The sequence below is a fragment of the Microtus pennsylvanicus genome, chromosome 20 (assembly GCF_037038515.1).
Source record: "Microtus pennsylvanicus isolate mMicPen1 chromosome 20, mMicPen1.hap1, whole genome shotgun sequence".
Taxonomy (NCBI): Eukaryota; Metazoa; Chordata; class Mammalia; order Rodentia; family Cricetidae; genus Microtus; species Microtus pennsylvanicus.
This window is the reverse complement of record NC_134598.1, coordinates 9,622,423-9,648,563: the sequence shown is the minus strand read 5'-3', so window position 1 is coordinate 9,648,563 and position 26,141 is coordinate 9,622,423. Positions and strand designations below refer to the sequence as shown.

The following is a 26,141-nucleotide window of genomic DNA, read 5'->3' as shown; positions in this document are numbered from 1 at the left end:
AACAATCAATTGTCCCTATTCCCCTTTTGTCAACCCCCAACACACACCTGTCTGTGCAAGCAAGCAAGCGCGCACACACACACTTTGCTAAAGGCTGGAAATTCCTTGTTCTCAGCGGAAGAGAGTAGGCGGGTATGTGGGGGTGGTAGCCGTGGGAGGAAAACGAAGAACAGACATCTCAGCAGCTCCGACTGCGGGCTGCGGGGGCGCTCTGGGCCGCTGGTGGGGCCTGACAAGTCGATGTTGCTTTTTGTATCTTTTTTAATGTATGTATTTTAAAATACACATAGAAACTCGGATACAATCCTACAGACACGCAGATATACAAGTAGGTATAAAGAAACAAACACATAAACTCAAAATACTGCCAATAGTCCTCAACCTGACTGGCGTTCTACAATTGGCAGTTTCCACAGTCTCTACTTAAACCTCATGGCAAGTCTTGAAAAACAAAGCTACCAATCACACTCGGTAGTTTCACTCTCAAACACAGGTTCGCATCGGGACCCGGACAAGTGTCTCCTTTTCTGATCCCAAACCGGGAAGCGAAGGCCTTAGAATCGGCTTCTCCCTCCATCATCCTCTTTCCTGGACCTGGACCAGGCTCACTGTAAGCTCCAGTTTCCGTTCAAGCCCTACCCTTCACCACTCCGCTCCACAAGCTGCCCTCTCCCTCCAGACCCCAGGACTCAGTGCCACCCCAAGGGGGTCTGTGGGAGGGATGGGGGTGCTTGGAGCATAAGCAACGTGGGCGGAGGATGTGCGTCACGGGGAGCGTGGGCAGGGGGAGGGCGGGGGCACGAGGAAACCCGGGGCCAGCGCTGGCAGCCCAGACTCCAAAATAACCGGACCAGGGAGTGGGGGAGGGGCCCCACAAACCCCGAAGGGATCCGGAGTACCTCCAAGGGAGGCCATCTAGTTGGGCCCTCCACACCAGCAAAGGGCAGCAAAGGGTGTACTCCCTAATATCTCTACTATGTTGGGCGTTTGATAGGATGAAGACAAAAACCTAAGCTATTGAAATCGTTCCTCCTCGATAAAGTACCCACCCCTCTACTGGAAACAGAGAGATTCCCTCGCCAGTCTGGAATGAATCTGGAATGTAGAACCCGCCCCGGCCCACGCCTCCCACGCCCTGCCAGGGCAAGCCACTCACAAGTGCGGAACAGAGGGGCGGAGCTGAGGTTTCGAACTAAAGGGACCGTGCCTCTGGCCAGTCCGCCACGTTTCCCACCACCCTTTTCCCCAAGGCCTACACAGCCCCCGCGTGCCCAATCCCCCCCCAACCCTCCTAGCCGTGGGCGTGTGTAATGGGAGCCAGATGGGGCTGGAAGAAACGGAGGGGGTTGGGCTCCTTGAAGCCGTTCTGCATGGTGGGCTGTCTCGTGGACTCATACCTAGCCTCTTGCTCTGTTTCCATCACTCTGTCCTGAGATGTCCGATAACATATGACCCCAGAGAAGGCAGCCGCCTTTTCCTGGCTTTGCCAGGAAAATCGTCCAAACAATAAGGCCTGGACATCAGAAAATAGGGTGCCACTCTAGAGGAAAGCACTGTATCCCCGTCCGTGCAAACCCCGACGTGCCTAGTTGATGCTTGAGTAAGTTGTAGTTTCTAGTATAACCCACCTATTAAACTTCGACAACTAGATGCGGGGGCGGGGGCAGGCGACCAAGGTTTCTGAGGGCCGCCTCTTCAAATTACAGCTTTCAGGGCCAGAGAAGGCCGTTGAGACTCCGTAAGGATTCCTGCGCAGCCTGGCGCTCACAGGTTTAACCCTAAACGTGCGTTCTAGGGGAGCCGAGCAGGAGGAACCGCACACCCGAGCCTTCGCCAACTTTTCTCCGCTCACTTCTAGCATTCAAATGAACGGCACAGCGCGGCCGGAGTGTGGGCAACGGGCGTCCGTGTCGTTGTTTAGACGCGTGTGCACGTATGTGCGCTTCAGTGTCTTTGTACACTTGTGCGTGGTTGTGAAACTGCACTCTCGGCTCACAGGGGTAGGAGTGGTGCAGGGAGTAGGAATGTAGCCGGCGGGGTGCTCACGTGGGTACGTGGGCGCAGAGAGGGCCGGCTGTGCATCCGGCGTGGGCGGCACGGAGCGACCTGCCCCGCCCGTTGGGTCCCCAAGCTGCCCCCCCTCCACAGCCCGGCCTCGGTCACCTCGGTCCCCAAGTTGGCGCCCAACTCTCGAGTCTCCGCCTCCGCCTCCTGCTCCACACCTCCTCCCCACCCCAAATCCCCTCCTCCCAGTCCCCGCAGCAGCCTCTCGGAGGCCCAGAGGCCTCGGCTCCTACACCCCACCCCCCGCCTCCGGTCCCAGCCCCCGGTTCTGCCCACGCCCTCCTCCCGCCAGCCCGGCAGCCAGCGCAGCGCCCGGCCTCGCTCCCCGTGCGTCCTGCGGGGGAGGAGGCGCGGAGAGGCGGCAAGCGCAGCCGGGGAGGTGGGGGCAGAGGCACACAGAGGCGCGGAGGCTCGGAGAGAGGAGACGTGGAGGGAGGGACGGAGCCTGGACAGCGGTGGACCGGGGACGCGCGCACCAGGCAAAGCGCAGCGCGCAGCAGGCGCCGGGAACGGAGAGGGGAGGCACGGGTGATCTCTGGCCGTCCATGCACAGAGTGCCCTCTCCCACAGCGGAGCAGCCACCTGGCAGAGGAGATAACACTCGCCGGACCCCTCAGCCCAGACTCAAGTTAGTGGGCAAAAGGAGGTGTCGGGGAGTGGAGATGGGTGGAGCTGGACTCGGGAATGGGGTCCTGAGGGTGGAGGTCGAAAAGAGGACATGGGGAAGCGGCACGGGGGTGGGAGGTGGAGACTGATGGAAAAGGGGGTGAGTGTTCGAATTGCGGGATCTTGGGAGCTAACAAAGACCCGACCAACCTGAATACGATAGAGTACTGCCTCCTTTTCCATTCCAGACTTGCTCAGTGGGCATGACCTGGCAGGTGAGCCCCCTGCAAAGAATGTCCCTAAGCGCCAGGGGAAGCTCCAGACCTTCATCTGACAACAGTGCGAGGGGTGGGGGCGCTTAGCTGGCTCAGTGTGTCACTAGAAGGTAGCGCACCATCCCTAGGTTCGAGAGAAAGTGGTTCATTTGGGTTAAGGGAGCATCTTTGGGGCTTGAGGGGGGTGTGCTTCAGGCGTCCTTTTCCATTAACCGACCACAGCGTCTGGAGGGGTAGTTTCCGTGTGCAGCCCCTTCCTCAAGAGGCCTTCAGCTGCTTCCGCACTGCCTTTAGAAGATTAGTGTGGAAAATAAGGGAGACAAGAGTAGGCGGGAGCCCTCAGGCGGTTTTCGCCCACAGACGCTGCCACTGTAGGAGTGTGTGGGAAGAACGGGCCCAGAGCAGAACAATCGGGGCTTCCCTCCCCCATTGCCTGAGAAGAAGAGAGGGGCTTGCTAAATAGTGGGAAGGGCCGCACAAAAGGAGGGAAGGAAGCAACTGAAGGGTACTGGACAGCCTGGAAAGTTGGGGCAGATACTAGAAGGGTGCAGTAACTTCCAATTGCAGTAAACTGAGGCAGAGGAGCAAGGGTCCATTAGGTTCACCGAAAAGCCAAGGAAGAGGCCACACCCCTCCCTCTCAGATACCTGGACTAGGAGTAGCCCCGGTTTCCTAAGTTAACTTTAATGTGGGATGTAATGCTGAGGCTGCCGAGTTTTTAGGGGGAAAGTAAGAGCTATAACTTGGGTGAAAGTGGGTCTAGTCATTTCAGAGAAGTGCTAGTGGGCCTCGGTGTTCAGGATTGTGCTGCCCCCACCAGAAAGATCAAGAAAAAAGATGAGGTAAGGGTTTCCCCAATAGCTGTAGATAGGGCGCTGGCTTTTGGTGCTTCTGGCTAGTCTGGGACCGCATGGGCATGGTTATGCCTCTGGGCGATGCTCAGTTCCCAAAGTGCTCAGCCTTGGGCACTGGGCAGAGAAAGCATTCAAAAGAGAGAAGGGACGAGGAGGAGGCAGAAAAGAGAGGACAATTGTTAGTGTGGGTTGGTACCCAGCAGGGGCACTTGTACTCACTGCCTCTCTCCTGCCCTTCCTCCTCAGGGCAAGTGCCCCAACCATGGCACTGCCTCGAACACTGGGTGAGCTGCAGCTGTATCGGGTCCTGCAGCGTGCCAACCTCCTTTCCTACTATGAGACCTTCATCCAGCAGGGAGGGGACGATGTGCAGCAGCTGTGTGAAGCGGGTGAGGAGGAGTTCCTGGAAATCATGGCGCTTGTGGGCATGGCCACCAAACCACTCCATGTCCGACGTCTACAGAAGGCTCTGAGAGAATGGGCCACCAACCCAGGGCTCTTCAGCCAGCCAGTGCCTGCCGTACCTGTCTCCAGCATCCCACTTTTCAAGATCTCTGAGACAGCTGGTACCCGGAAAGGGAGCATGAGCAATGGGCATGGCAGCCCAGGCGAAAAGGCAGGCAGTGCCCGAAGTTTCAGCCCCAAGAGTCCCCTTGAACTTGGAGAGAAGCTGTCACCACTGCCTGGAGGACCTGGGGCAGGGGATCCCCGAATCTGGCCAGGCCAGAGCACTCCAGAATCCGATGTTGGAGCAGGAGGAGAAGAAGAGGCTGGGTCACCCCCTTTCTCCCCACCTGCAGGGGGAGGAGTCCCTGAGGGGACGGGGGCTGGGGGGATGGCTGCAGGTGGGACTGGGGGTGGCCCAGATCGCCTGGAACCAGAGATGGTACGGATGGTGGTGGAGAGTGTGGAGCGGATCTTCCGGAGTTTCCCCAGGGGTGATGCTGGAGAGGTCACATCCCTGCTGAAGCTCAATAAGAAGTTGGCACGGAGTGTGGGCCACATCTTTGAGATGGATGACAATGACAGCCAGAAAGAAGAAGAAATCCGAAAGTACAGCATCATCTATGGCCGCTTGGATTCCAAACGGCGGGAGGGCAAGCAACTCAGCTTGCATGAGGTGAGGCCTGGGTCCTCAGGACTGCCCTTAACTCCTGAGGTTCAGTTCATTTGCCTCTGAGAATTCTTGCCTTTTCAAACTCTGGACCATTGTCCCCTTGGCCACTCAAGTTCCCCCCACACACCCAGCCCCAGCTGCTGCTTTGCCTCCATCAGCTGAAGGGGAAGCCGAGAGAGCAGTGAGCCCAACTGCTCAGCCCTGTGCTGTTGAAGTCCCCCCAGAAATAAAGGAGGCCCTGGTCAGGATGCTAGGAGTCCCTCCTTCTAAACTCAGGAAGTTTCTGGGTTTATTTAAAGCAAGCATCCTTTGGATGGGCCTCCCTTGGTGGTGAAGGGGTGAAAGAATGGGAGAATTGGGGTTCACACTGGCTGCCCTCTTGCCACAGCTCACCATCAATGAGGCTGCTGCCCAGTTCTGCATGAGAGACAACACGCTTTTACTTCGAAGGGTAGAACTCTTCTCCCTGTCCCGCCAAGTAGCCCGAGAGAGCACCTATCTTTCCTCCTTGAAGGGATCCAGGTGAGACCCCCTTTCCCTGGGCCACCTCTGGTTGGAATCCTGCCAAGGACCTGGCTGTCTCCCCACTCCCGGCTCAGGCAGTTCTAGGCCTGCTTCCCGCCCACCTGCATGTCTTCCTCTTGCCAAGTCAACTTGTCTGAGGCCTGCTCTTTACTCCCAACCCCCCACAATAACAGAGATGCCTGTCCAGCCCACTTCTTCGTGGAGTTTTTAAGTAATGCATGTTTCCTGGACAGATTGTGTGCCCTGTGTGTTCTGGGCCCTAAGCCCACCACCTTCCTTATTCTCCTAGGCTTCACTCTGAAGAATTAGGAGGCCCGCCACTGAAGAAACTGAAACAAGAGGTATGGTTTGGGAGGTAGAAGGGACAGGAAAGGACAGCCTACCACAACCACTGCCTTGCTAGGTCCTCATTTCCCAATTTTGGGCATCCACAGGTTGGGGAACAGAGTCATACTGAAATCCAGCAGCCTCCCCCAGGCCCCGAGTCCTATGCACCCCCATACCGCCCCAGCCTAGAGGAGGACAGCGCCAGTCTGTCTGGGGAGAGCCTAGATGGCCACTTGCAGGGTGAGTGCCTTTCATCTCTTTGGGGAGGAGGTGGGAGTGGGCGGGTGGGTTGCAGGAGTGAGCCAGGAGTCAACTGCCTGGAACAGGGCTGGGAGGTCTGGCTGGATGGGGGCAGAAGAGCCTATGGGAATGACTTGTCGGTTGAGGGTGGGTACCGTTGGCGGCAGCCCCTGACCTGACCAGTGCCCATGCCCACAGCTGTGGGGTCGTGCCCAAGGCTGACGCCGCCCCCTGCTGACCTGCCCCTGGCATTGCCAGCGCATGGGCTATGGAGCCGCCACATCCTGCAGCAGACACTGATGGATGAGGGGCTGCGGCTCGCCCGCCTCGTCTCCCATGATCGCGTGGGCCGCCTCAGCCCCTGTGTGCCTGCAAAGCCGCCTCTCGCAGGTGAGGCAGCCAGCAGTGCTGTCCCTAAACACCCCAGATACTCAGGCCCACACAAGGGTCCTCATTTTCTAGGACCAGAGGGGAGGAAGAGGGATCCTATACGGCTGTCAGAACAGTAGAGGGGCTCCAAGCTAGCCAGACCTTGAGCAGGGGCAAGCTACTGCCGGGTTGTTTCCAATGGGGAGGGTCTGACCCAGGTGGGGAATCTTTGACAGGGGTGGGGGGGTGGGGGGGAGAGCAGGGAACAGAATGAGGGGTGAAGGTGAACAGTAGAGTCAGCAGTAAGGGAAGCCTGGCTAGAACTGCCTAATGCAGGGGGGTGGAGTCGCGGGGAGTTGTGGGGATAGGGTTCCCCAGCTTGGAAGCCAAGGAGCCCAAAGCTGGGTGCTTTGTGTGTGGATAGGAAAGGAGTGGGCCGGCAGAGGGCCGGGCAGCCGCTGGGCTGAGAGTGACGCAGCAGACAAAGCCACCAACCCTGGCTTGGTATTTTTAAACTGTGCGTGGGTGGGAAGTGGGGGCGGGGACTGGAGGGGGGGGCTTTTCTTGAGGGAGAAGCTGGGAGTCTAGCTTCCTGTGTTTCCCCTGATTTGGCTACCAAAAAAACTGGGGAGGGGGGTTATTTGTAGGATGGGTGAGGCCTGGGAGGGGATCAGAGATGAGTGGGGGTGGCTGAGCCTGGGGAGGGGGAGGGGGAGAGGTCAGAGCCAAGCCGCCCCCGCAGCTCCTGACAGAACCAGAAATTCCAGCAGAGCAGAGGCGGGTGAGACACAGAAAGAGAGAGACACACAGAGACAGAGAGCTACACACAACCAAAATAGGAGGGGGAGCTACATACACTTGGGTATGGAACCCCCATACACACGCAGTGGGCAGGAGGCAGTAATTGAGTAAATGGAGCGGTCTTCCTATTTTCCTGTGCCTGGCCTCACTCAGAACAACTCTTTGGCTCAGTCACCATCCTTGTCTCCTAACTTAGACCTTTTTCTTACAGAATTCGAGGAAGGCTTGCTGGACCGCTGCCCAGCCCCAGGACCTCATCCCGCTCTGGTGGAGGGTCGCAGGAGCAGCGTGAAAGTGGAGGCAGAGGCCAGCCGGCAGTGAAAGTGGGGATGTCTCAGACCCAGGACCCCAGGCTTCTGGCTCACTTAGACCCCCCACATTGTCCATCCTCGAACTCCAGTCACCGCCCTAGAAGGATCCTTCTGCTGCCCTTCTGCCCCATGGGCACAGGACTATGGGGCTTCAAGCAATAACAAGCAGGGGCCTGGCCAGAGGACACTAGGAGGGTGCAAGGTGCGCCCTCACCCGGCTCAGGGGCACGGACTTTGCCTCCAGCCTGCTGGGGCTCTTCCTTCCCTCACCACACACACCCATTCTCCAGGTGGCCGCCAGTGGAACGAGCAGCTGGACTCAGCTCGGACGTGGGGAAAGAACTTCCTGGGAAGGTCTAGCAACCGGAAACGGCACCGTTTGCCCCGGAGACTTGGGGCCTGGGAAAGCTGGGTCTCCCCTCCCCTCCCCATTTTTTGTGCTTCTAGTTTGTTTCTTTAATTTAACAAGTGCTGCGGTTTGCCCACACCCCTCCCTCCCCCCGTTGTCATCGCCCCTCTACCTCTCCCAGCTGTGAGGTTCCCCACAGTCCCCTCCACCGGCCCCTTAGAGGCCTGGGTTGGACCCTGGGTCTCCTCAGGCCGGCAGGACTGCAGCGCCTGTCAGACTCCTAGAAAAGTGTCTTTCTTTTCAGATTGTGTACAGTAGATTATTTATTTTGTTATTTTGGAATAAAATTTATTTTATGGCTTAGGATCCATGACCCCCGCTACCCCCCCTCCAGTGAGGGAAAAGGGAGCGCATGAGATGTGAGAGTGGAGAGAAGCCGGCAGTGGACAGAAAAATACGAGAAACAGCAGCTAGGGCCCCCGAAGCCAGGGGCATTACACAGCAAGCCCTGTACCACTCAGTCCTTGGGACCTAGGAAACACAGGAAGCATTAAGTCACCAAGGCTATATGCACGTCAGAGCCACATAGTTACACCCCAAATGGCGTTGGGGTACTCTTATTACAGTGTCTCAGCTTTTCAAATACGTGTCGTCGCACAGGCAAAAGCGGAGATACGTGTTCTGTGTGGCCATATAGTTCATGTGTGACATTTATAGGTTAACATGTTGTAGGTAAACATTGGCACGGCTACACACAAGCTTAGCTCTTGTGAGGCAGTCCTAACTGGCACAGAGCCTCTTTTTTTGGCAAGAATTTGGAGCTTTGGAGGAACTTGATTTTTAATCTGGGCAAAATCCATACCAGTAACCCGATACCTACACCCTCTTTTTCCTCCCACCCAGGGTCTCCTGAACCCCTGCTTCAGTGCCCTGGGTCTATGCCCCCTGTCCAAGGCACAGAGTCTTATGTGTTTCTGCATGTGTGTCCCAGGCCCTAGCTCAACACAGGAGCCCTTGGTGCTTGCCTAGTCCCCTCCTGCTCAGTGTGCTCTGGTCCTTCTGTGTGTGTGTGTTGTGATGCAGGCACACAGGTGCCTGTTACCACATTAGAGCCTGAACATCCCTTTGGCCCTTGTGCTGGAAAAGGGGCCCTGATGTGGCAGGAAGGACAGAGTGCAGTGGTTCCGTGCGCCGTGTCTTCCCCCAGCCAGCTCTTTCCTCCTGACCAAGGAACAGCTGGAGATGGGAGGCACCCGCAGGAGCAGGTGTCAGAGCAGGTCCATAGAAGAGGCTCTGTGTCCGGGCTCCTCCAGCTGGGATCACCAACTGGGGTTGGTCCTTAGGTCCATGTGGGACATTGAGATCCCAGACTGCCCATAAGGAGATGGTTGCAGGAGGGGCTGGGCCCCCAAGGATCCTCCTCCTGCCTCCCCTTGGCCCTCCAGGAGCAGCTTGTTGAGGTCCTGTTCAGTGGGAGGCAGCAGGGGAGGGAACATGTCTTCACGGACCCTGCAAGGAGGAGGGAAAAGTAGTGGAGCAGGCACAGCACCCGTCCTCCCAGCCCTCACTCCCAGGCTCCCACTCACCAGGGGCCCTGGGGAAAACCTCCCACAGACTGAGTTAGGCAGCCGTCTTCTGCCATGGTCACATCCGGGCAGAGCAAGGGTTCGGGGCTGGATACAGCATGCTCCTGGGACTGGCACTGCAGCAGGCCCCTACCAGGGGTCAGAAGAGACCATTAGGAGGGCATCGGCAGCATGGAGATGATGGGGTCAGGAGAGGTCACTTACTGGGGGTGAGGCTGGTCAAAGGGTAAGCTCATCTGGCTCATGTTGGGGGGCATTTGCAGGTGAGGCCTGGAAGCAGGAAGGAAAGAGGGAGAGTATTGCAAAATCAGGAGACAAGGCGCTGGGCCTTCTCCTGACTTAGCATTTTACTGACTAGCATTCCCTCAGCAAGTCACTTCTGTGCTTCCTGGATCGCATTTCTCCCCAGAAAAATGGAAAAATCGTGTGTGTGTGGTCAATTTCCACTGTTCCTTTTGTTTTGTTTTGTTGTTCTAGTTTTCTCTTTTTTCTTTTGGTTTTTTGAGACAGGGTTTCCCTGTGTTACACACTAGCTGTCCTGGAACTAGCTCTTGTAGACTAGGCTGGCCTCGAACTCACAGAGATCCGCCTGTCTCTGCCTCCCAAGTGCTGGGATTAAAGGCATGTGTCACTGTGGCCCAGCCTGTTTGTTTTCAAGACAGGGTTTCTCTGTGTCACCCTGGCTGTCCTGGAACTTGCTCTGTCAAAATGGCTGGCTTTGAACTCAGAGATTCACCTGTCTCTGCCTCCCAAGTGCTGGGATTAATGGCATGCACCACCACCACCTGGCCCAATGTTTCTTTAGACTGAACTATGGCTCAATTTCCTAGGCCTACTCCACATCAACTCCCAGGAAGAGAGAAAAGCCCTTCACTAAGAGCTGATTAAGCAACTTAATGCTTCTTGGGGAAGAGAAAGGTCTAGGCCATTTCAAAGATCATGAAGATTAACAAAAATCATCACAACTCCTGGCATGCAGCTTAGTGGCGGAGCACACACTCAGCACGGGGCATGTGTTCAGTCCTGAGCCCTGAGCTCAGAGCCCCCCCCCCCCCCCCGCGGCACAAATGCCAAGCAAACACACAGCACGTAAGGTACCGTAAATCTCACAGGCAGGAGAGAATACGCTAAATACCGTGTTCGCTACAAACTCTCAGCTCAGCCTCACACATTATGAACTCATGGGATCATAACAATAAGTGTATTCCCTTGTGCAACAGAGAATGTCATTACTATCATCCTCGCCGAGGGCTAGGTAACCTATACAAAGTCGGCAAAGCCGGAACTCAAACCCCAGCGATCTGAATCTTAGGCATCACTGCCGTGGACGCACAAAGGCTGGGATCAGCCGGTGCTGCCGTTCCCACATAAGCCTCACCACCCACTGCTTGTGATCAGATGCTGCCCCACCTCATCCTCCCCAGGCTGTGACTTACTCCGGAAAGGCTGGAAGTACGTTGTTGATTGACTCTTCTATGGGGAGGCTTTGAAATGAGTGGATGGGATGAGACGGTGGAGGGTACCTGAGGAAAGAAAGCAGACTGACGCAAGTCCTTCCCCTGGCAAGCCCACACCCCGTCTCTCCTCTGAAAGTCAGCCCCCTCCTTGTCTCTCAGCCTCCTTACCCCATATCTGGGTTGAGTTGCATGGTGTTATCAGGGGCCATTCCAAGATCATACGGGGGCACCATGGTGGGCATCTGGGGCTCTGGCGTAGGAAGAGGCTGGTCCCTAAAAGAGAAGGAAGTACATGTGACTGACAAAGGCCACTCCCTTCCTGCAGGTAAGTACCAGCCCCCAGTCCCCACCCACGATCCACACCATCACACTCACCTTTCCACAGTCATCTTGATGGCCGTCGAGACGTAGCCCCTCCCGTCCTTCCCCATCTGCTCGGCTGTGGTGGGAAGGAAAGGGGAACTGAGGTGCACCCAACTCTCGAGGAGGTGGGGAAGAGGAAGGTTGATGGATAGGTGGAGGTGGGGCTACAGAATGGGAGGGAAGACAGGGATGACACGACACATAGCAGTCAGGGAGGAAGTGGGTGGCGGGGGGGGGGGGGGGATCAGAATGGCCCGCTCACGCTTATAGTGGCTCCGGAAAGCCTCATCCTTGGGTTTCTTGGGGTAGAGGTTTTTTAGCTGAGCAAGATCCCGGATTCGGTCCCCCAGTGAACGAATGGACAGGTCTTTAGCAGAAAATGGCTGGATGTTCTCTATCTGTGGGGAGCCTACAAGAGGAGTAAGACCCTAAGGACTCCTATGTCCCAACTTCTCTTTCCCCCAGCCCACACAAGACCCAATCACAGTCCACCAAGGATGGCACGTGAGAGAAGGCCTAAGGTGCAAGTCTTGCATGAAGGAGACCCATTCATCTCCATTGCTATGGGAGTTGAAGGTTAGACCACAGGAGGAGGGTAAGGAGTCAGACCTAAGGAAGAACTTCCTAAAGATCTGGTGGATGTCACGATAGCCAGGGCTGGCTGTGGGAACTCACCGTCTTGACCCCGGATGACGTGCGCAATGGTGATGCCCCCGATCTCAGAGTCACTAAAGCGAAGGAGGAAAGTTCCATCTGGCTCGTTGAGGAGAAGACTTGTGACATACTGCTTGCTAATAAAGCCGATGATCAGCCTGGGCAGAGTGAAGGAGGAGACATGGATGTGGACACCGGGTGCAGAGAGGGAGCCGCGGGCACAGGTGCAGGGCCACCTGGGGCCAAGGACTCACCGGTCTGACCAATAGCTCCGGAGACAGCGTTTAGTCAGGTCTAGCACACCATCAAACCACTGCCAAAAAGTGAAGCCACGGCCCAACAGGATCTCCTGAAGGGTGGAGCAGAGCAGAGGTGAGCGGGGGAGGGGCCGAGCTGGAGCAAGCACAGAGCTGAGAGTGTGAGTCAATGGTTGAGGACCAAAGAGGGCCTAAGGCCCATCAATGGCGACCACTTACCTTGACTATATCAGGCATTCCTTTGGGCTTTTCTGTATAGTAATTTATTTGGATATAACAATAATTCTGGATATAGCATAACAACCAAAACAACTAAATGGATGCCGAGAAGGGTAAGTGACTTCCCGGGGTCCACACTGAAGGACAGAGTGGAGATTCGAGTCAAGCAGTCTAGCATAGGAGCCCCTCCTAATCACTGTGCTAAACTCTGTCTTCAGGGCTGTCCTGCTGTCCTGTTCCCTTCAGTAACGCATTCTCTGGTCACGTGAGCTTCTCCCCCCCACCCTCCATTTTTTGTTTGTTTGTTTGTTTGAAAGAGGAAAGACCTAAAGTGGGATCCAGGGGAAGTCACTGTACACGAGAGGCAGGCGAGTTTAGCATTCTTTTGGTGGCTGTGCTTAGTGACCACCAAGGGCAGAGACAAGCGCTCCTTTCTCTATGCTCTTGATTGACTCAGTCCCCAGCCACTATATTTTGGAGACAGAAAAACACAGGCGCTAATACGAAAGGTAAAAATACAGGGCTCAGTGGATGGTGGTGGTGCACGCCTTTAATCCCAGCACTCAGGAGACAGAGGCAGGCGGGTCTCTGTGAGTTCGAGGCCAGCCTGGTCTACAAAGCAAGTTCCAGGGCAGGTTCCAAAGCTACACAGAGAAACCTTGTCTCAAAACAAAAACAAAAATAAGAAAGAAAGAAAGAAAGAAAGAAAGAAAGAAAGAAAGAAAGAAAGAAAGGAAGGAAGGAAGGAAGAAAGAAAAAGAAAGAAAGAAAGAAAGAAAGAAAGAAAGAAAGAAAGAAAGAAAGAAAGAAAGAAAGAAAGAAGAAATGCAGGACTCCCCTTGAGCATGGTGACTCATTCAATAAATTTTTGTGCCTAGGAGGCTAAGACTGGAGGAACTTGAGGTCAAGGCCAGCCTGGTCTATACAGTGAGTTTGAGATTAGCCTGAGTTACATAGTAGCAAGACCTTAACTCAAAAGAAATTTGGGTTTCCACCTTAGTGTGTCTCTTGCTATGAGACCTGAACAAACTATGGGACCTCACTAAGCACGGACTCATCATCTGTGAAAGACATAGAGATAACACCTCCCTACGCGAAAGGGATGTTGGGCAGATTAAGGTGGTTAACATACATAGTGTGAACCCATGCCCGGCATGTAGTAAGCTGCCAACACACGGCAGCAGTTCTGCCGCACAGAGTCTTGTACGATTTCCCCCACGTTTTGCAATAGACTATTTTCCTAATGGGTCAAAGTCACTTTTCAAGGCAGAGTTCTGTTTGCACAAAACTGGACTGAGTCATACAAATCACTGAAAAAAAAAAAAAAAGGACAAGGTCCCCAGACCAAAACTGAGGGATGTCAGAGAATGCCACAGAATGGGAAAGTTTTCTCTCTGGGCCACATGATGGTAGCACCGTGAAGACCCTAAAAGTCTGTCCCTGTGTGGAGGCTAGGGAGGTCTTGAGCGCCCGAAAGATGAAGAACTTGGGGTAGGAAATTGAAAGGACAGGGAAATGACCTTGTTGAACTGTGACCAAGACACACAACGGTGCTGGAAGGCCTCCATGCTGAGGCTGTTGTCATTGAAGATCTTCTGGGCCAGGAAGAGGAAGTGTTCTGGTAACAGCCCCCGGTTGGTCCCCACCTCAGCCATGAACTTGAGGTTCAGAGTTTCACACATTTTCTCCCAGGGCACTCTTTCAGCTACCACAAAAGGCACGCGGTCCTGGGTAAAAGAAGGAGAGAGGGGGCATGGCCAGTCCTCCCTTGGTGGCCTCCGTTCTTCCCAGTCCCCTGAGCGGTGGTGGCAGTGCTGTTCAACTTGGCTCACAAACAGGGGTTTCTCAGGGGCTGTTTGTGGTGCCCTGGCCTCACGGCTGTATGTACAACCACCATGGAAAGATGTCGGAAGCACAGAAGCAGACCCACCAGAAAGACATGCCTTCCACTGACCAGCCAGGACGGCTCCATCTTACTGCATAAGAACCCACCCTGCCCCATCTCCCACTCTGAGTCTTTGCTTACCACCTCAGAGAAGGCATTGTCCCACAAGATGGTGGCTTTGGCATTATTGTCTTGGTTGCCGTGGACAATGACCACCAAGGGCAGGGACAGGGCCTAAGGGGTAGGGAGAGAAGTTTATCCTTAGTGGAGACAGAGTGTCCTCAAAGAGCAGTGTGTCACTCCAGTACACTGGGGAGTTCACATGACATAGTTAAAGGCTGGTGGACATCACTGGACACTTGCTCAATGAGGACAGCAGTGTAGAGAAGCAGTTACAAGTCAATGTGACAAAGTCAGACTTTCAAACACCAATCCCAGTGCCTAGAAGCTGTGTGACCTGAGCAAACTACCGAATCCATGACCCAATGTCATCATCTGTAAATCATGGCTAATAGAACCTATCTTATACTGCTATCTAGAAATACGTCCTGGTTGGGTTTTTGTTGGCACAAGCTAGAGTTATCTGAGAAGAGGGAACCACGGTTGAGAAGATGCCTCTATAAGGCTGGTTTGTAGGCAAGCCTGAGGAGCATTCTTAATCAGTGATTGACGTCAGAGGGCCTAGCTCATTGTAAGTGGAGCCACACCTGGGCAAGCAGTCTTGGTGTATAGAAGCAGGTTGAGCAAGCCATGAGGAACAAGCCATTAAGCAGCATTCTCCCATGGCCTCTGCTTCAGTTCCTGACTCCAGGTTCCTGCCCTGCTTGAGTTCCTGTCTGACTTCCCACAGTGATGGACATTACCTGGAAAAGTAAAGTGTAATAAGCCTTTTCCTCCCCAAGTTGCTTTTGGCCATGGTCTTTATCATAGTAATAGTAACCCTAAGACAAAACCAGCAGATCGTGCGTGCTTGGATATCACTGGAAATAGTGCCCTGTTCTATAACAAGTTGTTGGCAAATGTGCACGTGTATGTGAAAAAGTGTGTGCTTGTGATCTCCATTTGCACATAAAACACGGGTAAGAGTTACAGAGGTGTGAGTGCTGGCATTAGGGCTACAATCCTGGCTCTTGGGAGGCTGAGGCAGGGTCTTCAGTTTAATGCCAATCTGGACTACAGAAGAAGACAGACAGGAAGGAAGGAAGGAAAGAAGGAAGGAAGGAAGGAGGGTGGCAGGGAGGGAGAAGATAGGAAAGGAGTGAAGTAAAATAAAATGAGAAAAAGAGATGAGGGTCAGTAGGAGGGCCCAATGGGTAAAAAGTGTTTGCAGCACAAGCCTGGTGCCCCGTTAGATCTCCAGAACCCCCAGAACCCACATAAAAGTAGAAGGGTTGTCCTCTGATCGCCACATGTGCTCTGTGACATGGACATGCTACCCCCTCAAAAACGATGATAATAATATCTAAAGAGTCTAAAGGCAACATAGGCTACATCATGACACCCTGCCTCAACAAGGTGAGCAAAACAAACAAAAGCCTTGGTTGCTACACAGGCTGTTCCCTGGATGCACCCTCCAGGTCTCTTTCCTCTCAGCTCTGTTTGACCCTGGCGTATTATCCCAGAAACAGGAGATATGGGACCCGGAACTCTAGCAGGTCCCAGGCTGCAGCAGGCTGGGTCAGAGCTCACCTGCAGCTGGATGAGGAGCTTGTTGGGGCCCAGCGTGAAGCTGGTGGAGAAGAGCACAGCACACTTCTCTTCCGTCACAGACTCCGTGCCCTTCCGTTCACAGCGCTTGATTTTCTTCAGGAGCTGCCAGTGTGAGGAGAAGGGAGAACAGGGAGGGTGAGAGGCAAAGGCTCTGTGGGCTTCCTTTCTGGACCCTCGACATCCTTTCCAAAGAGAGCCACACACAGGCGAGGGTACCTCTCCTGTCCCCCAGGGCCTCTCACCAGGTTCTTGAACAGGGCTGAGCAGCAGTTCCCGGGAATGCTGTTCTCCAGAGGCACCGTGTTGTTCATGATCTCCCCCGTGCTCTCCCTGCCAGGGGTCAGAGTAGGAAGAGCCTGGCCTGTGGTGAGGAGCTAGGCTCTACAGGGGATGTGCTGACCACTGCTTCGCTGGCCCTGGCTCTCTATGTCCCTTCTCTCTCTCTCTCTCTCTCTCTCTCTCTCTCTCTCTCTCTCTCTCTCTCCTTTCTATGTGTTTGTGTGTCTGTGTGCATGTATGTATATTGCTAGTACCTTGTATATTGCCCAGTACCTTGGCATGCTAAACACCCATCCTACCACTGATCTACACCACCCTATGTGTTTTTAACTTTTATTATTACTGCTGTTGCTGCTGTACATGGGCAAGGTGCGGGGTGCATTCATACCGAAGCCAGTTCTCTCCTCCCACCTTTACATACACTCTAGGAGTCAAATGAGTGTCATCGGGCTCACGCAGCAACCCCCACTGTGCCATCTTGCTGGCCTCCCTCTTGGCTTTTAAGGAGAGAAGTCTCCATCTTGGTCAAATCCTGATGACTCTTCTTAACAGAGATACCCTTCCCTTCCTCTGCCTTGACTAGTCCGAGTTCAGAGACTCCACACACCAAAGGTCTCTTTCCCTCAGTTCCACCCTTTATGAAGCCAGCCTCCTCTGACCTTTATCACACACACACACACACACCCAGGCCTTCTCCAACCAAGGCCAGCCTTCACTTACACTCCAGTCCCAGGCCCCTGTGGCAGACTTAGTTCTCTGGCCTGCTTCTCTGTCACCATGTCAGCCCTGACCAGCGGAGGCTTGGCTGAGGTCCCCAGGAGCTGCATACCCAGCAGGAACCGAACTCCAGCCTGGAACTTAGTTTGTGTCTTCAGAACCTGGGGGGGCTGCTTCTCCACCAGGAAAGAACTGGAAGGGTGAGGAGGAGAGTGTTAGGGCCTGGGTCCCCTCCAGGTGGCCTCCTTCATTTCCTGGCGTCTGCTTACAGCAGGGGCTATCGTGTCTACCTGGTCACAAGTGCTCGCAGGACTTCATCCAGTCGGCTTAGCAGCGACGCCCTCGTCTTGGGCTCAAGCTCCCCACTGGCTGCCCCAACCTCCTGCTGCAGCTGGGAGTAGATTTCCACGAGGCTTTCACACCTGTGTCAGGGAGCACAGAATTCAGGCTGTTTTCTTCAGCCTAAACCCAGGAGAACACAGGATATTGTGTAGGCAGACTCAGACTGAGCTGTAGACACGTGGACTCAAGGGGGTTCTAGGACCTATCTTGGCTTCCACGAGGTGCCCACTGTCAAGACCTAGAGTCCCTGTGGAGAGCCCAGCAGCCTCTTCCTACAGTTCCAGTACATCTTACAGTGTAAGACATTGTCTTACACTTAAAAACAAACATACATAAGCTGGGTGGCGGTGGCACACGCCTTTAATCCCAGCACTCAGGAGGCAGAGGCAGGCAGATCTCTGAGTTTGAGGCCATCCTGGTCTACAAAGCAAATTCCAGAACAGTCAGGACTACACAGAGAAACCCTGTTCCAAAAAACCAAAACAAAACGTACAAACATACAAGCCAGCCCCCTCACTCCTCCGAACATGGACCTGAAGAAAGAAATGATGGCAGACTCTCTATTTGTGTCTCCTCAACTGAGCTGCGTGTGAAGGATCTTTGTGGACAGCAACCACGCACAGTCTTGAGTTCAGTTCCTGCTGCGAACAGGAACTGACTTCTGTGGGTCTTGGCCTCCTTCAAAACCACTGTCCTCAGTCCCCTCTCCCTCACACCTGTGTACCACCCTGCAGAGACAATGGTACCCACCTCAGCATGCTCCCACCCCAGCAGCCCTGCCCTCACCTTTTCTGCAGCCCTGTGAGGCTCTCCTCAAAGGGTGTACCATTCCCTGCCAGCTGCTGCTGCCGCTTCCAAATCTGGATCCTTTTCAGCACCAGGGCCTGGGTGGCCTCCAGGTCCCCCACAGTCCCCTGCAGCATTGTGGCTAGGTCCTAACAGCAGAAAGGAGCCTGAGCCAGGGCCACACGTTACCTTCTCCCGGTCCCCTCCCACATTCAGTTCGTGTCTGTCAACTCGATCCTTCCAGCTCACATGGACCTCAGTGTCCACCTGCCCGTCCGTTACTCACCTCCCTTGGGCCAGTGCCATTGGCAGGAGTTTCTATCAAGCTGTGCAGAGACACTGAGAGCAGAGGCAGAAATCAGGGGGATAAGATGAATGGAGGTTCACGCAAGGCAGAGGTCCAAGAAAAGATCACTTCTCAACCCTCCCCAAACTCCTCCGGAATCCAGGCCTTGGACCCCACCTTGTCCAGCCTTGGTTCCTTGCTGCAGAGTTTCTCGGAGAAGGCGGGTCTCCCTTACTCGGTGCTGAAGCCTCCCTAGGGCTGTGGTAAACTTGAGTTCTTCCTGCCTCTGGTGGAAGGGCACCGGCAGGTGGCGGAACTGCATGGGAGGAGCAGATGTCAAGAGGTGAGCCGCTCTGCCCATTCCTCTGCACCCCATCTGCCGCTCCTCGGACCTCCTTAGGGTAAGACCATTCTCCTGGCAGAACTACTTTCTTAACCCTTGCTCCGTCTCTCTAAACTTGGTTTGGGGTTCACTCTAACCACAGGTTATCCTGGGCCTAGACCATGGAGTCTTTTCTGAGTTTAAATTCTTCCTAGGTTTTCATGGCTTGGGCTAGGATCCACGGGTCCAGGGTGGAAAGGGGGTGATTTCACCCACTATCACTCCTAGTGACCCACTGGACACATTCTTGCTTCCTGTTCCTGCAACATTAAGTTCTGCTGGCCTAGAAGTCTTAGTTCCAGACGGGGGAGCGCTCCTGCCAGGAGACATAACAAACATTCCATTGAAGCAGAAGCTCAGACTTCCCCTGGTCACTTTGTGCTTCTGATACCTCTAAGTCAACAGGAGTAACAGTGTTCAGAGGGGATTACCAGGGGAAAACTGGACTGCCTCTCCACAGTGGATGTAAGAGAGATTATGTCTGGAGTGCAGGAAATCCTTCAGGGCATCTCTTGGTGCTACCGTGTCCTGTGATTAAGGTCAATGGGAAACTACAGCCTAATCCCGGCAGAGTAACAAAGGACACAGACCTGTCAGGAATGAAGGCGTGGGTCACTCCTGCAGGAAAAGAGCCAAGACCTGCTGAGGTGCTTGCAGAGGGTGGAGGAAATACAAAGTGGGTAGTAGAGGAAGGTAGTTATAAATATTAGCTAAGGGGCTGGAGAAATGGCTCAGTAGTTAAGAGCACTGGCTGCTTTTCCAGAGGACCCTGGTTCAATTCCCAGCACCCATATGGCAGCTCACACCTGTCTGTAACTCCAGTTCCAGGAGATCTGACATCGTCACACAGACACACATATAGTTAAATCACAAATGCATATAAAATAAAAATAAACACATTATTAAAAATAAATAAATAAGGCCAGACAGTGGAGGTGTACACCTTTAATCTCTATGAGTTTGAGGCCAGCCTGGTCTACAGAGCAAGTTCCAGGACAGTCAGAGCTACACAAAGAAACCCCCATCTCAAAAAAAGAGAGAGAGAGAGAGAGTGATAATATCAGTGGTTATGATATTTAAGCTTAAGATATTAAAAGAATATCCCTCAAGGGACACTGCTACCTATTTTAAATATATAATGTGTTTGTGGTTGTATGTGGGATAGTTATACCGTGTTAGGCATAATTATGTCCTGGGTTATTGTTTTCTTTGGAAATTAAGCATGATCTAAGGAGATATGACTATGTATCAATTTAACAATGGGTGATGGCTAGTCTTGGTTGTCAATTTGACTATATCTGGAATTAACTAAAACCCAAGTGGCTAGGTACACCCGTAAAGGATTTTTCTTTTTCTCTTTTTCCCTTTCTTTCTTCCTTCTTTTCTTTCTTTCTTTCTTCCTTCCTTTTTTCCTTTTTTTCTTAGCTTTTTCAGATGGGGTTTCTGTGTAGCTCTGTTGGAATTCACTCTGTAGACCAGGCTGGCCTCAAACTCTGAGATCTGCCTGTCACTGCCTCCCAAGTGTTTATGTTAGGAAAGATAAAACATTTAATCCATATCTTTTGAGGTGGGATGACCCACCTTTAATCTGGGTCACTCCTGCTGGTAGCTTACATAAAGGACATGGAAGGAGGAAGCTTGCCTCTTTGCCTGCGTGCTCTTGATCTCCCTAGCCAGTCTACTCCTTCCCTGGCATTAGGGACTACTTCAAGATTCCAGAGTATACTGAAGACCAGATGAGACATCTAACTTTATGGACTGAACAACTAGTAGATTCTTGAACCTTCCATTGGTAGACAGCCATTGTTAAACTAGTTGGACCACAATTCGTAAACCGTGTATATACACAATACATATTTATATGTATATATGTATACATGCATGCAAATACACATATTCATTCTGTAAGTTCTCTTCCTCCAGAGAACCCCGACTAATACAAATGGGAAGTGGGGTATCACAATACCTCTTCTATAACAGCTTTTTTCTCCCCTTGAAGTATTTGTCTCATGGTGGCCACAAGCTTCAGAGGGTCCCTCTGATAGATGCTCTATAGAATTGAAAGGGATTAGCAGTTAGCCTCACTCTTAGACATGCCCTCCCCCAGTTCCTTGTCCCCATTCATAGATACACTGGCAGGGACCCTAACTGTAGACTCTCAAGCATCAAACATTTGCATGCTCTAAGAACGGATTTGCATGCCAGCTAGCGCCCAACCACAAGAGTACCATTTGCTTTCAACATCTCCCATCCAAGCAGTTTTCTTCCTGTACCCAGTGCTCACTCCAGCTCTACCTTGATCCCACCCCAACCTTTTCCCTTCCCCTCTTGTCCTACCTCCAGGGTACTGATGTGCTGTAAAATGGTGCTTCCTTTCCCCTGCTCCCCTGCAGAGGTCTGAAGTTGCTGGACAGTGGCTGAAAGCAGGGCACTAGCCATGTTGTAGCAGAAGGCATCTGAACCAACCAGGAACTCCCTGTGGGGACATCGTCTATCTCAAGCCAGGGCTTCCTCGGTGCTTCTGAGCCTCCATTCTACAGCGAAGAACCCAGTGGTTCTTTCCCCTCTCCATCCTCACCAGACAGTTGTCTGCAGCTGTCCCCCTGCCTCCCGCTCCCACTCTGTGCTGGCTCCACGCCAAGTCTAGGCTATTACCTATACACTAATGAGTCCTCAGTCCTGAATTCCATCAGGAAGGGCTCTGAAGAGAGGGAAGATACATAAGGGACTCACCAGGGCTGCTTCTCCAGCCATTCAGCCAGGAGATGCCGAAGGTGTTGGGGAAAGTCAACGTAGAGTCGTTGTAATTTTTCTGGGGACATCTTAGAAACCAGACTCCACAGAGACATGATCTGGGGTGTGCAAGGTGCCTGGGAGAGAAGAGCAAGGCCATTCAAAGAGGCCCCCAGAAACTCAGCGTAGCTTCTGGGGCATCCACAGCTCTTCCACATGGATGGTCCTGACAAAAACTTCCTTCAGTTTTGCTGAGCCTAGAACTGTGCATCTTTCCAGAGCTTAGACTCATTCTGGTTTCTCAGGGTCAAGTCCCAGAGTTGAGTGAGGATGTGGGGCATCACAATCCTTCTCCCAGACAGCCTTTTTCTTCTCCCATCATTTGGTCATACCCACTGCCAGAGCACCTTAAGCCACGGGCTCCCTTGACCAATGCCTGAAACAGGGCAATACCTTCCGTGATAGACATGGGCAAGCTGAAGAAATACAGCCACAAGGGCGAGGTGACAAGAAGACACGAGACAGAGGAGAAAGAGCAGACTCAGGGAAGACAGGACCTGCTCTGGATCTGGGGGTAAAAAGACTACACTCTAAGGATCTTGGTCATGAAATATGTGGGCTGAATGCACAGAGCACTTTCTAAACTTTTGTTGTAAGAAATCTAGCTCTGTGGACCAGTTTGTTCTTGAGTGCCTGAGCTCAAGGAACCCTTTCCCCTCGGCCCCTCACGTACTGGGATTGCAGGTACACACCTCCATGCCTTTGCTGTTTCTAAACATTTTAAAGCGCTAAACAATTTTGATTCTAGGGGTGCTGTGAGCAAACTTGGGGCCTTGTATGTGCTAAGCAAGTGATCTGAGTACATCAGAGGACCTTCCTATGTAGGCCAGGCCTCAAACTCAGAGAAATCTGCCTGCCACTGCCTCCTGGGTACTGGAGTAAAGGTGTGTGCCATAAGATCCTCTGGTCTCTACGTCCCAAATGCTAGGGCTACTGACATGCACCACTGCACTTGACTCCTAGTTTTTAATCATGTGACACTAGTGTCCGGAAGGGACACTCCAAGACATCATCTGGATACTCGAGACCATAGATAGGGCCTAAAACAGCATGTAACATCTACTCTTGTATCTATTATATTTTCTCCCATATATATATACACAAAGTTTAATACATAAGTTGGATAAAGAAATTAACAGCAACAATAGAATAAATTTACAGCATACTATAATAAAAGTTGTTTAAAAGTCACAAATTGCTTTTTCTGGTTTTTTCCATTTCATATTCTCAGAGTGTGGCTTACTGCATGTAACTAAAACCACAGAGAGCAAACCCCTAGGGAGGGAGGGGTGCAAAGCACAGCCAAAGGCAAGCATGGACGGCAGCAAGTCCACTGGGTCCTCTCCCTTTTGCCCTTCCTCCCGACCCCAAAGGGGCCCGTGGAAAACTTTGAAAATTCTAAGGCCCTAGGAAGCAACCTGAAAGACTCTGCCATGGGAAGTCGCCTGCCTAGCATTTGTAAAATGTCTGAAAGTTCAACACTGCAAAATCACCAACTTGATAACGACGATGACGGTAGAGCGGCAATGTCTAATATTTATTTTGCACTATTCCATAGATATATCATACTCAACACACTAGCTCATTGGAACCTCACAACCATGTGTGTGTGTGTGTGTGTGTGCGAACACATGTATGCACGTGCGTGTGTGTTAGGAAAGAAGCCCAGGGCCTCATGCATGCTACACAAATGCTCTATCCCTGAGCTACATCCCTGTCCCCTTCCAACAATTGTTTTAGTTTTTTATTATCTAATGTTAATGGGAGTTTTGCCTGCACGTATGTATGCCTCTGGAATTGGAGTTATACACAGCTGTGAGCTGCCATGTATGCCTGAATCAAACTCAGGTCCTTGGGGAGAGCAGCCAATGCTCTTAACTACTGAGCCATCTCTCCAGCCCTATTTTATTTTATTTTTTTAAAAATATTTTTTATTTTTTATGGTTTTAAATATTTTTATGGTTTATTTAACTTTTATTTTATGTACATTGGTGTGAAGGTGTCAGATCCCCTGCAACTGAATCTTCAGACAGTTGTGAGCTGCCATGTGGGTGCTGGGAATTGAACCCTGGTCCTCTGAAAGAGCAATCAGTGCTCTTAACCACTGAGCCATCTCTCCAGCCCCTCCAGCCCTATTTTAAAGTGTGAAATTACCCCTTTTCCTAGATGAAGAAACTAAGGCTCAGGAGGTTATTCAACTTGGCCAAGGCCACTGGGCAAGGAGCTGGTGATTGGGCTCAGGATCTCCGTAAGGATCAAGCACTACACTGTGCTGTTAGGATTCCTTCCAGCTCAGAAGCCCAATCACCTCAAGAAAATAGAGAAGGTAGGAAGAATGGGAAGGGGAACAGGAAGAGGGAGAGTGGAGAAACAGCAGGGTTGGCCGACCTGGAGGGAAGAGTTAGGCAACCAGAGAACCAAACACCAGAGGAAGAGGAGAGAAAAGGGAGAGAGGAGGTAGGCGCAGGCAGAGAGAGCTAGCTCCCTACTTTCCCAGGGGCCTCAGAGTGGGCTGGGTAGACCAGTGGTTTCCCAGGGGGCTCTCAGTTCGCATTCTCATAGTGTCCTCTCAGAGAGGAAGAGGAGGAGGAAGACGGATGGAAACTCCCTGGGTGTCCCCAAGTCCCCCTGCTGTTTGAGCCTCTCAACTCCCCCGGGGCTTCCAGATGGAAGACAAAGAGGCCCCTTCTCAGGACATTGCTACCCCTAAACATCTTGTTTCTCTCTCCCGGACTCCAAGAGCTCTCACCACCGCTCAGGGTCCTCCACCAGAGACTTTCTGTTCTAAAACTGTCTACCCCTTTGGGTGGGGCATCCTGAAGAATACCATACAGCTTATTCTCAAATTCAAGGAAGAATTCTGTCTTCCTCCCAGTCTCTGGAGTGCTCTGATTCCAGACCTTTGGCCCAATCCTTATCCTCCTGGGGACTGGGGACCTCCAAGCCACAAACAGCTCCCATTTTCTCTAAATCCCCTTGCAGAATGATTCAAGTCTCAACCTCCTCCCTCCCCAGACACCATGTAGCCATGTTTCTCCCCTGCACACCCAGTAACGGTACGGGGTCTACAGGTGGGGCCTGGACACTGACACCGTTTGCGTTCAGTCCCCAACAGAGGGAAGGAAGGAAGGCGGAGCCACACTGCGAGAGGCGGGGCCAGCGTTCCCTTCCAGCCTCCCACACACACACACACACTCGGTAGGGGAAGCCCGACAGCCCAGAAGCTTCTTCATAAGCTTGGTAGCCCAATTCCTTCCCTGTCCCCTCTTCCCCTGCATTCCGAGTCCGCCGACCGTGGAACTCCAATAGCAAAAGTCAAGGTTTTCTCTGAGTTGCCCAATGTGTGTTTGTGGCGGTGGCGGTGGCAGTGGGGGCGGGAAAGGGCGCGAGGAGGTGGAGCCAGGTCAGCACGAGGAGGGTTAACCCCCGGCCGGCCGCCCTCCCACGGGGAAATCTCAGTGTTTTTTGCAGCCAAGCGAGCCGTGTGAGGGGGAAATTCCCCCTCCTCTGGGGCACCATGAGGTCTGCATCTGGGTCTCGCTCATCCTCAGCCACACCCTGAACAGGAACCTTTAGCGGGCAGCAGCTAGGGCTTGAGCAGGCTCGGGGCCCAGGAGCATCAACTTCTAGGGAGGGGCAGCCACGTTACCCCCCACCCAGAGGGCCCTCCTTCCCCTCTGCTCCGCGACTTTCCACGTCTCAGGAGGTGCAGGGCTGAGCGTTGGGGAAAGTGACGTGACGCGCTGGGGAGGGGAGTGTGGAGGCCTGTACCCACCCGAGTCCTTCGAAAGTTGGAAACTGCCGGAACCCGGTGCTACCAGCCACTAACACCAGCAAACGATTTCCAGGGGACCAAGCGCCCCGCCCAGGGGAGGATCCCGAGAGGCCCCGAAAATCCATCCCTCTCGTTTAGTCAAAGGTCCCCCCACCTTCCTCGCCCGCAGACATCCCCCTCACCTTGGCAGCCCCTCTGCTATCTTCTCCCTCTCTCAGCGGGCACTGCCAGGCCCCATGGATCTGTAGCGCTGTCCAGCGGGTCCTGGGCTGGCCCTAAAAACTCAATGTGTACACACACAAACACACGCACGCAGGCACTCGGATCCCGGCCTTCCTCTTCACTGTAAACCCTGGCTGCCCCGGCCTGCTGTTTCCGGCTTCTCTGCCTGCCCAGGTCCCTCCCTGGAGCTCTGACGACACAGAGAAGAGAAAGTGGGCTGGAGGAGGAAGAGGAAGAAAGTGGGGTGAACATGTATGCCTCCCGGTGCCCGGTGGGGAAGCACGTAGTGGGGAGGGCATAGCTGGAGTTCCACTGAGTCACGCTGGTAGGAGGCTGACCTTCACGTACTCTAGCCCCCTGAACAGTGATCCATTTTTTCCTCTGGAGAGTCACCTAATAGCTGGGAGAGGCGTGCCACCCTAAACTGCCTAGCTATCACACAAACTTTCTCCGGGTCAGAGGTTGGGGCCCCTGGGGACTGGGCATCTGGTCCCACTGGGCTGTGCGCTCCCTCCAGTGGAGGACCCTGAGAAGCAGCCCGGAGCCTGAGGCCCCGAAGAACTAGGTTCACCTCCTTCCTAGGCGGGAAC

The 26,141-nt window shown here is 53.2% G+C and overlaps 2 protein-coding genes across 6 annotated transcripts; one reads left to right on the top strand and one right to left on the bottom strand.

Moving 5' to 3' along the window:
* Positions 1 to 2,067: 2,067 nt before the first annotated feature.
* On the top strand, positions 2,068 to 8,204 carry Nab2 (NGFI-A binding protein 2). Of its 5 annotated transcripts, none has more exons than XM_075954707.1 (7): positions 2,068 to 2,692; positions 4,046 to 4,919; positions 5,305 to 5,438; positions 5,731 to 5,782; positions 5,876 to 6,008; positions 6,207 to 6,398; positions 7,390 to 8,204. In XM_075954707.1, exons 1-7 carry the CDS (start codon positions 2,610 to 2,612, stop codon positions 7,497 to 7,499), a joined length of 1,578 nt encoding a protein of 525 aa, XP_075810822.1. In that variant the 5' UTR covers positions 2,068 to 2,609; the 3' UTR covers positions 7,500 to 8,204. The 5 variants fall into 5 exon arrangements, with proteins under 5 accessions (XP_075810822.1, XP_075810824.1, XP_075810825.1 ...); XM_075954710.1 differs by having other exon boundaries at positions 2,462 to 2,692; positions 4,152 to 4,919; XM_075954711.1 differs by having other exon boundaries at positions 2,556 to 2,692; positions 4,155 to 4,919.
* Stat6 (signal transducer and activator of transcription 6) lies at positions 8,140 to 26,141 on the bottom strand. Its single transcript, XM_075954706.1, has 22 exons — positions 25,512 to 26,141; positions 21,495 to 21,631; positions 21,099 to 21,237; positions 20,728 to 20,811; positions 18,557 to 18,695; positions 18,380 to 18,432; positions 18,094 to 18,242; positions 17,256 to 17,387; positions 16,969 to 17,157; positions 16,212 to 16,299; positions 15,949 to 16,071; positions 14,401 to 14,493; positions 13,895 to 14,101; positions 12,153 to 12,247; positions 11,920 to 12,056; positions 11,507 to 11,653; positions 11,257 to 11,320; positions 11,050 to 11,154; positions 10,861 to 10,947; positions 9,629 to 9,694; positions 9,425 to 9,553; positions 8,140 to 9,347 (listed from the first exon to the last, which is right to left on the bottom strand). The coding sequence occupies exons 2-22, from the start codon at positions 21,608 to 21,610 to the stop codon at positions 9,158 to 9,160; spliced, it is 2,532 nt and encodes an 843-aa protein (XP_075810821.1). The 5' UTR covers positions 21,611 to 21,631; positions 25,512 to 26,141; the 3' UTR covers positions 8,140 to 9,157.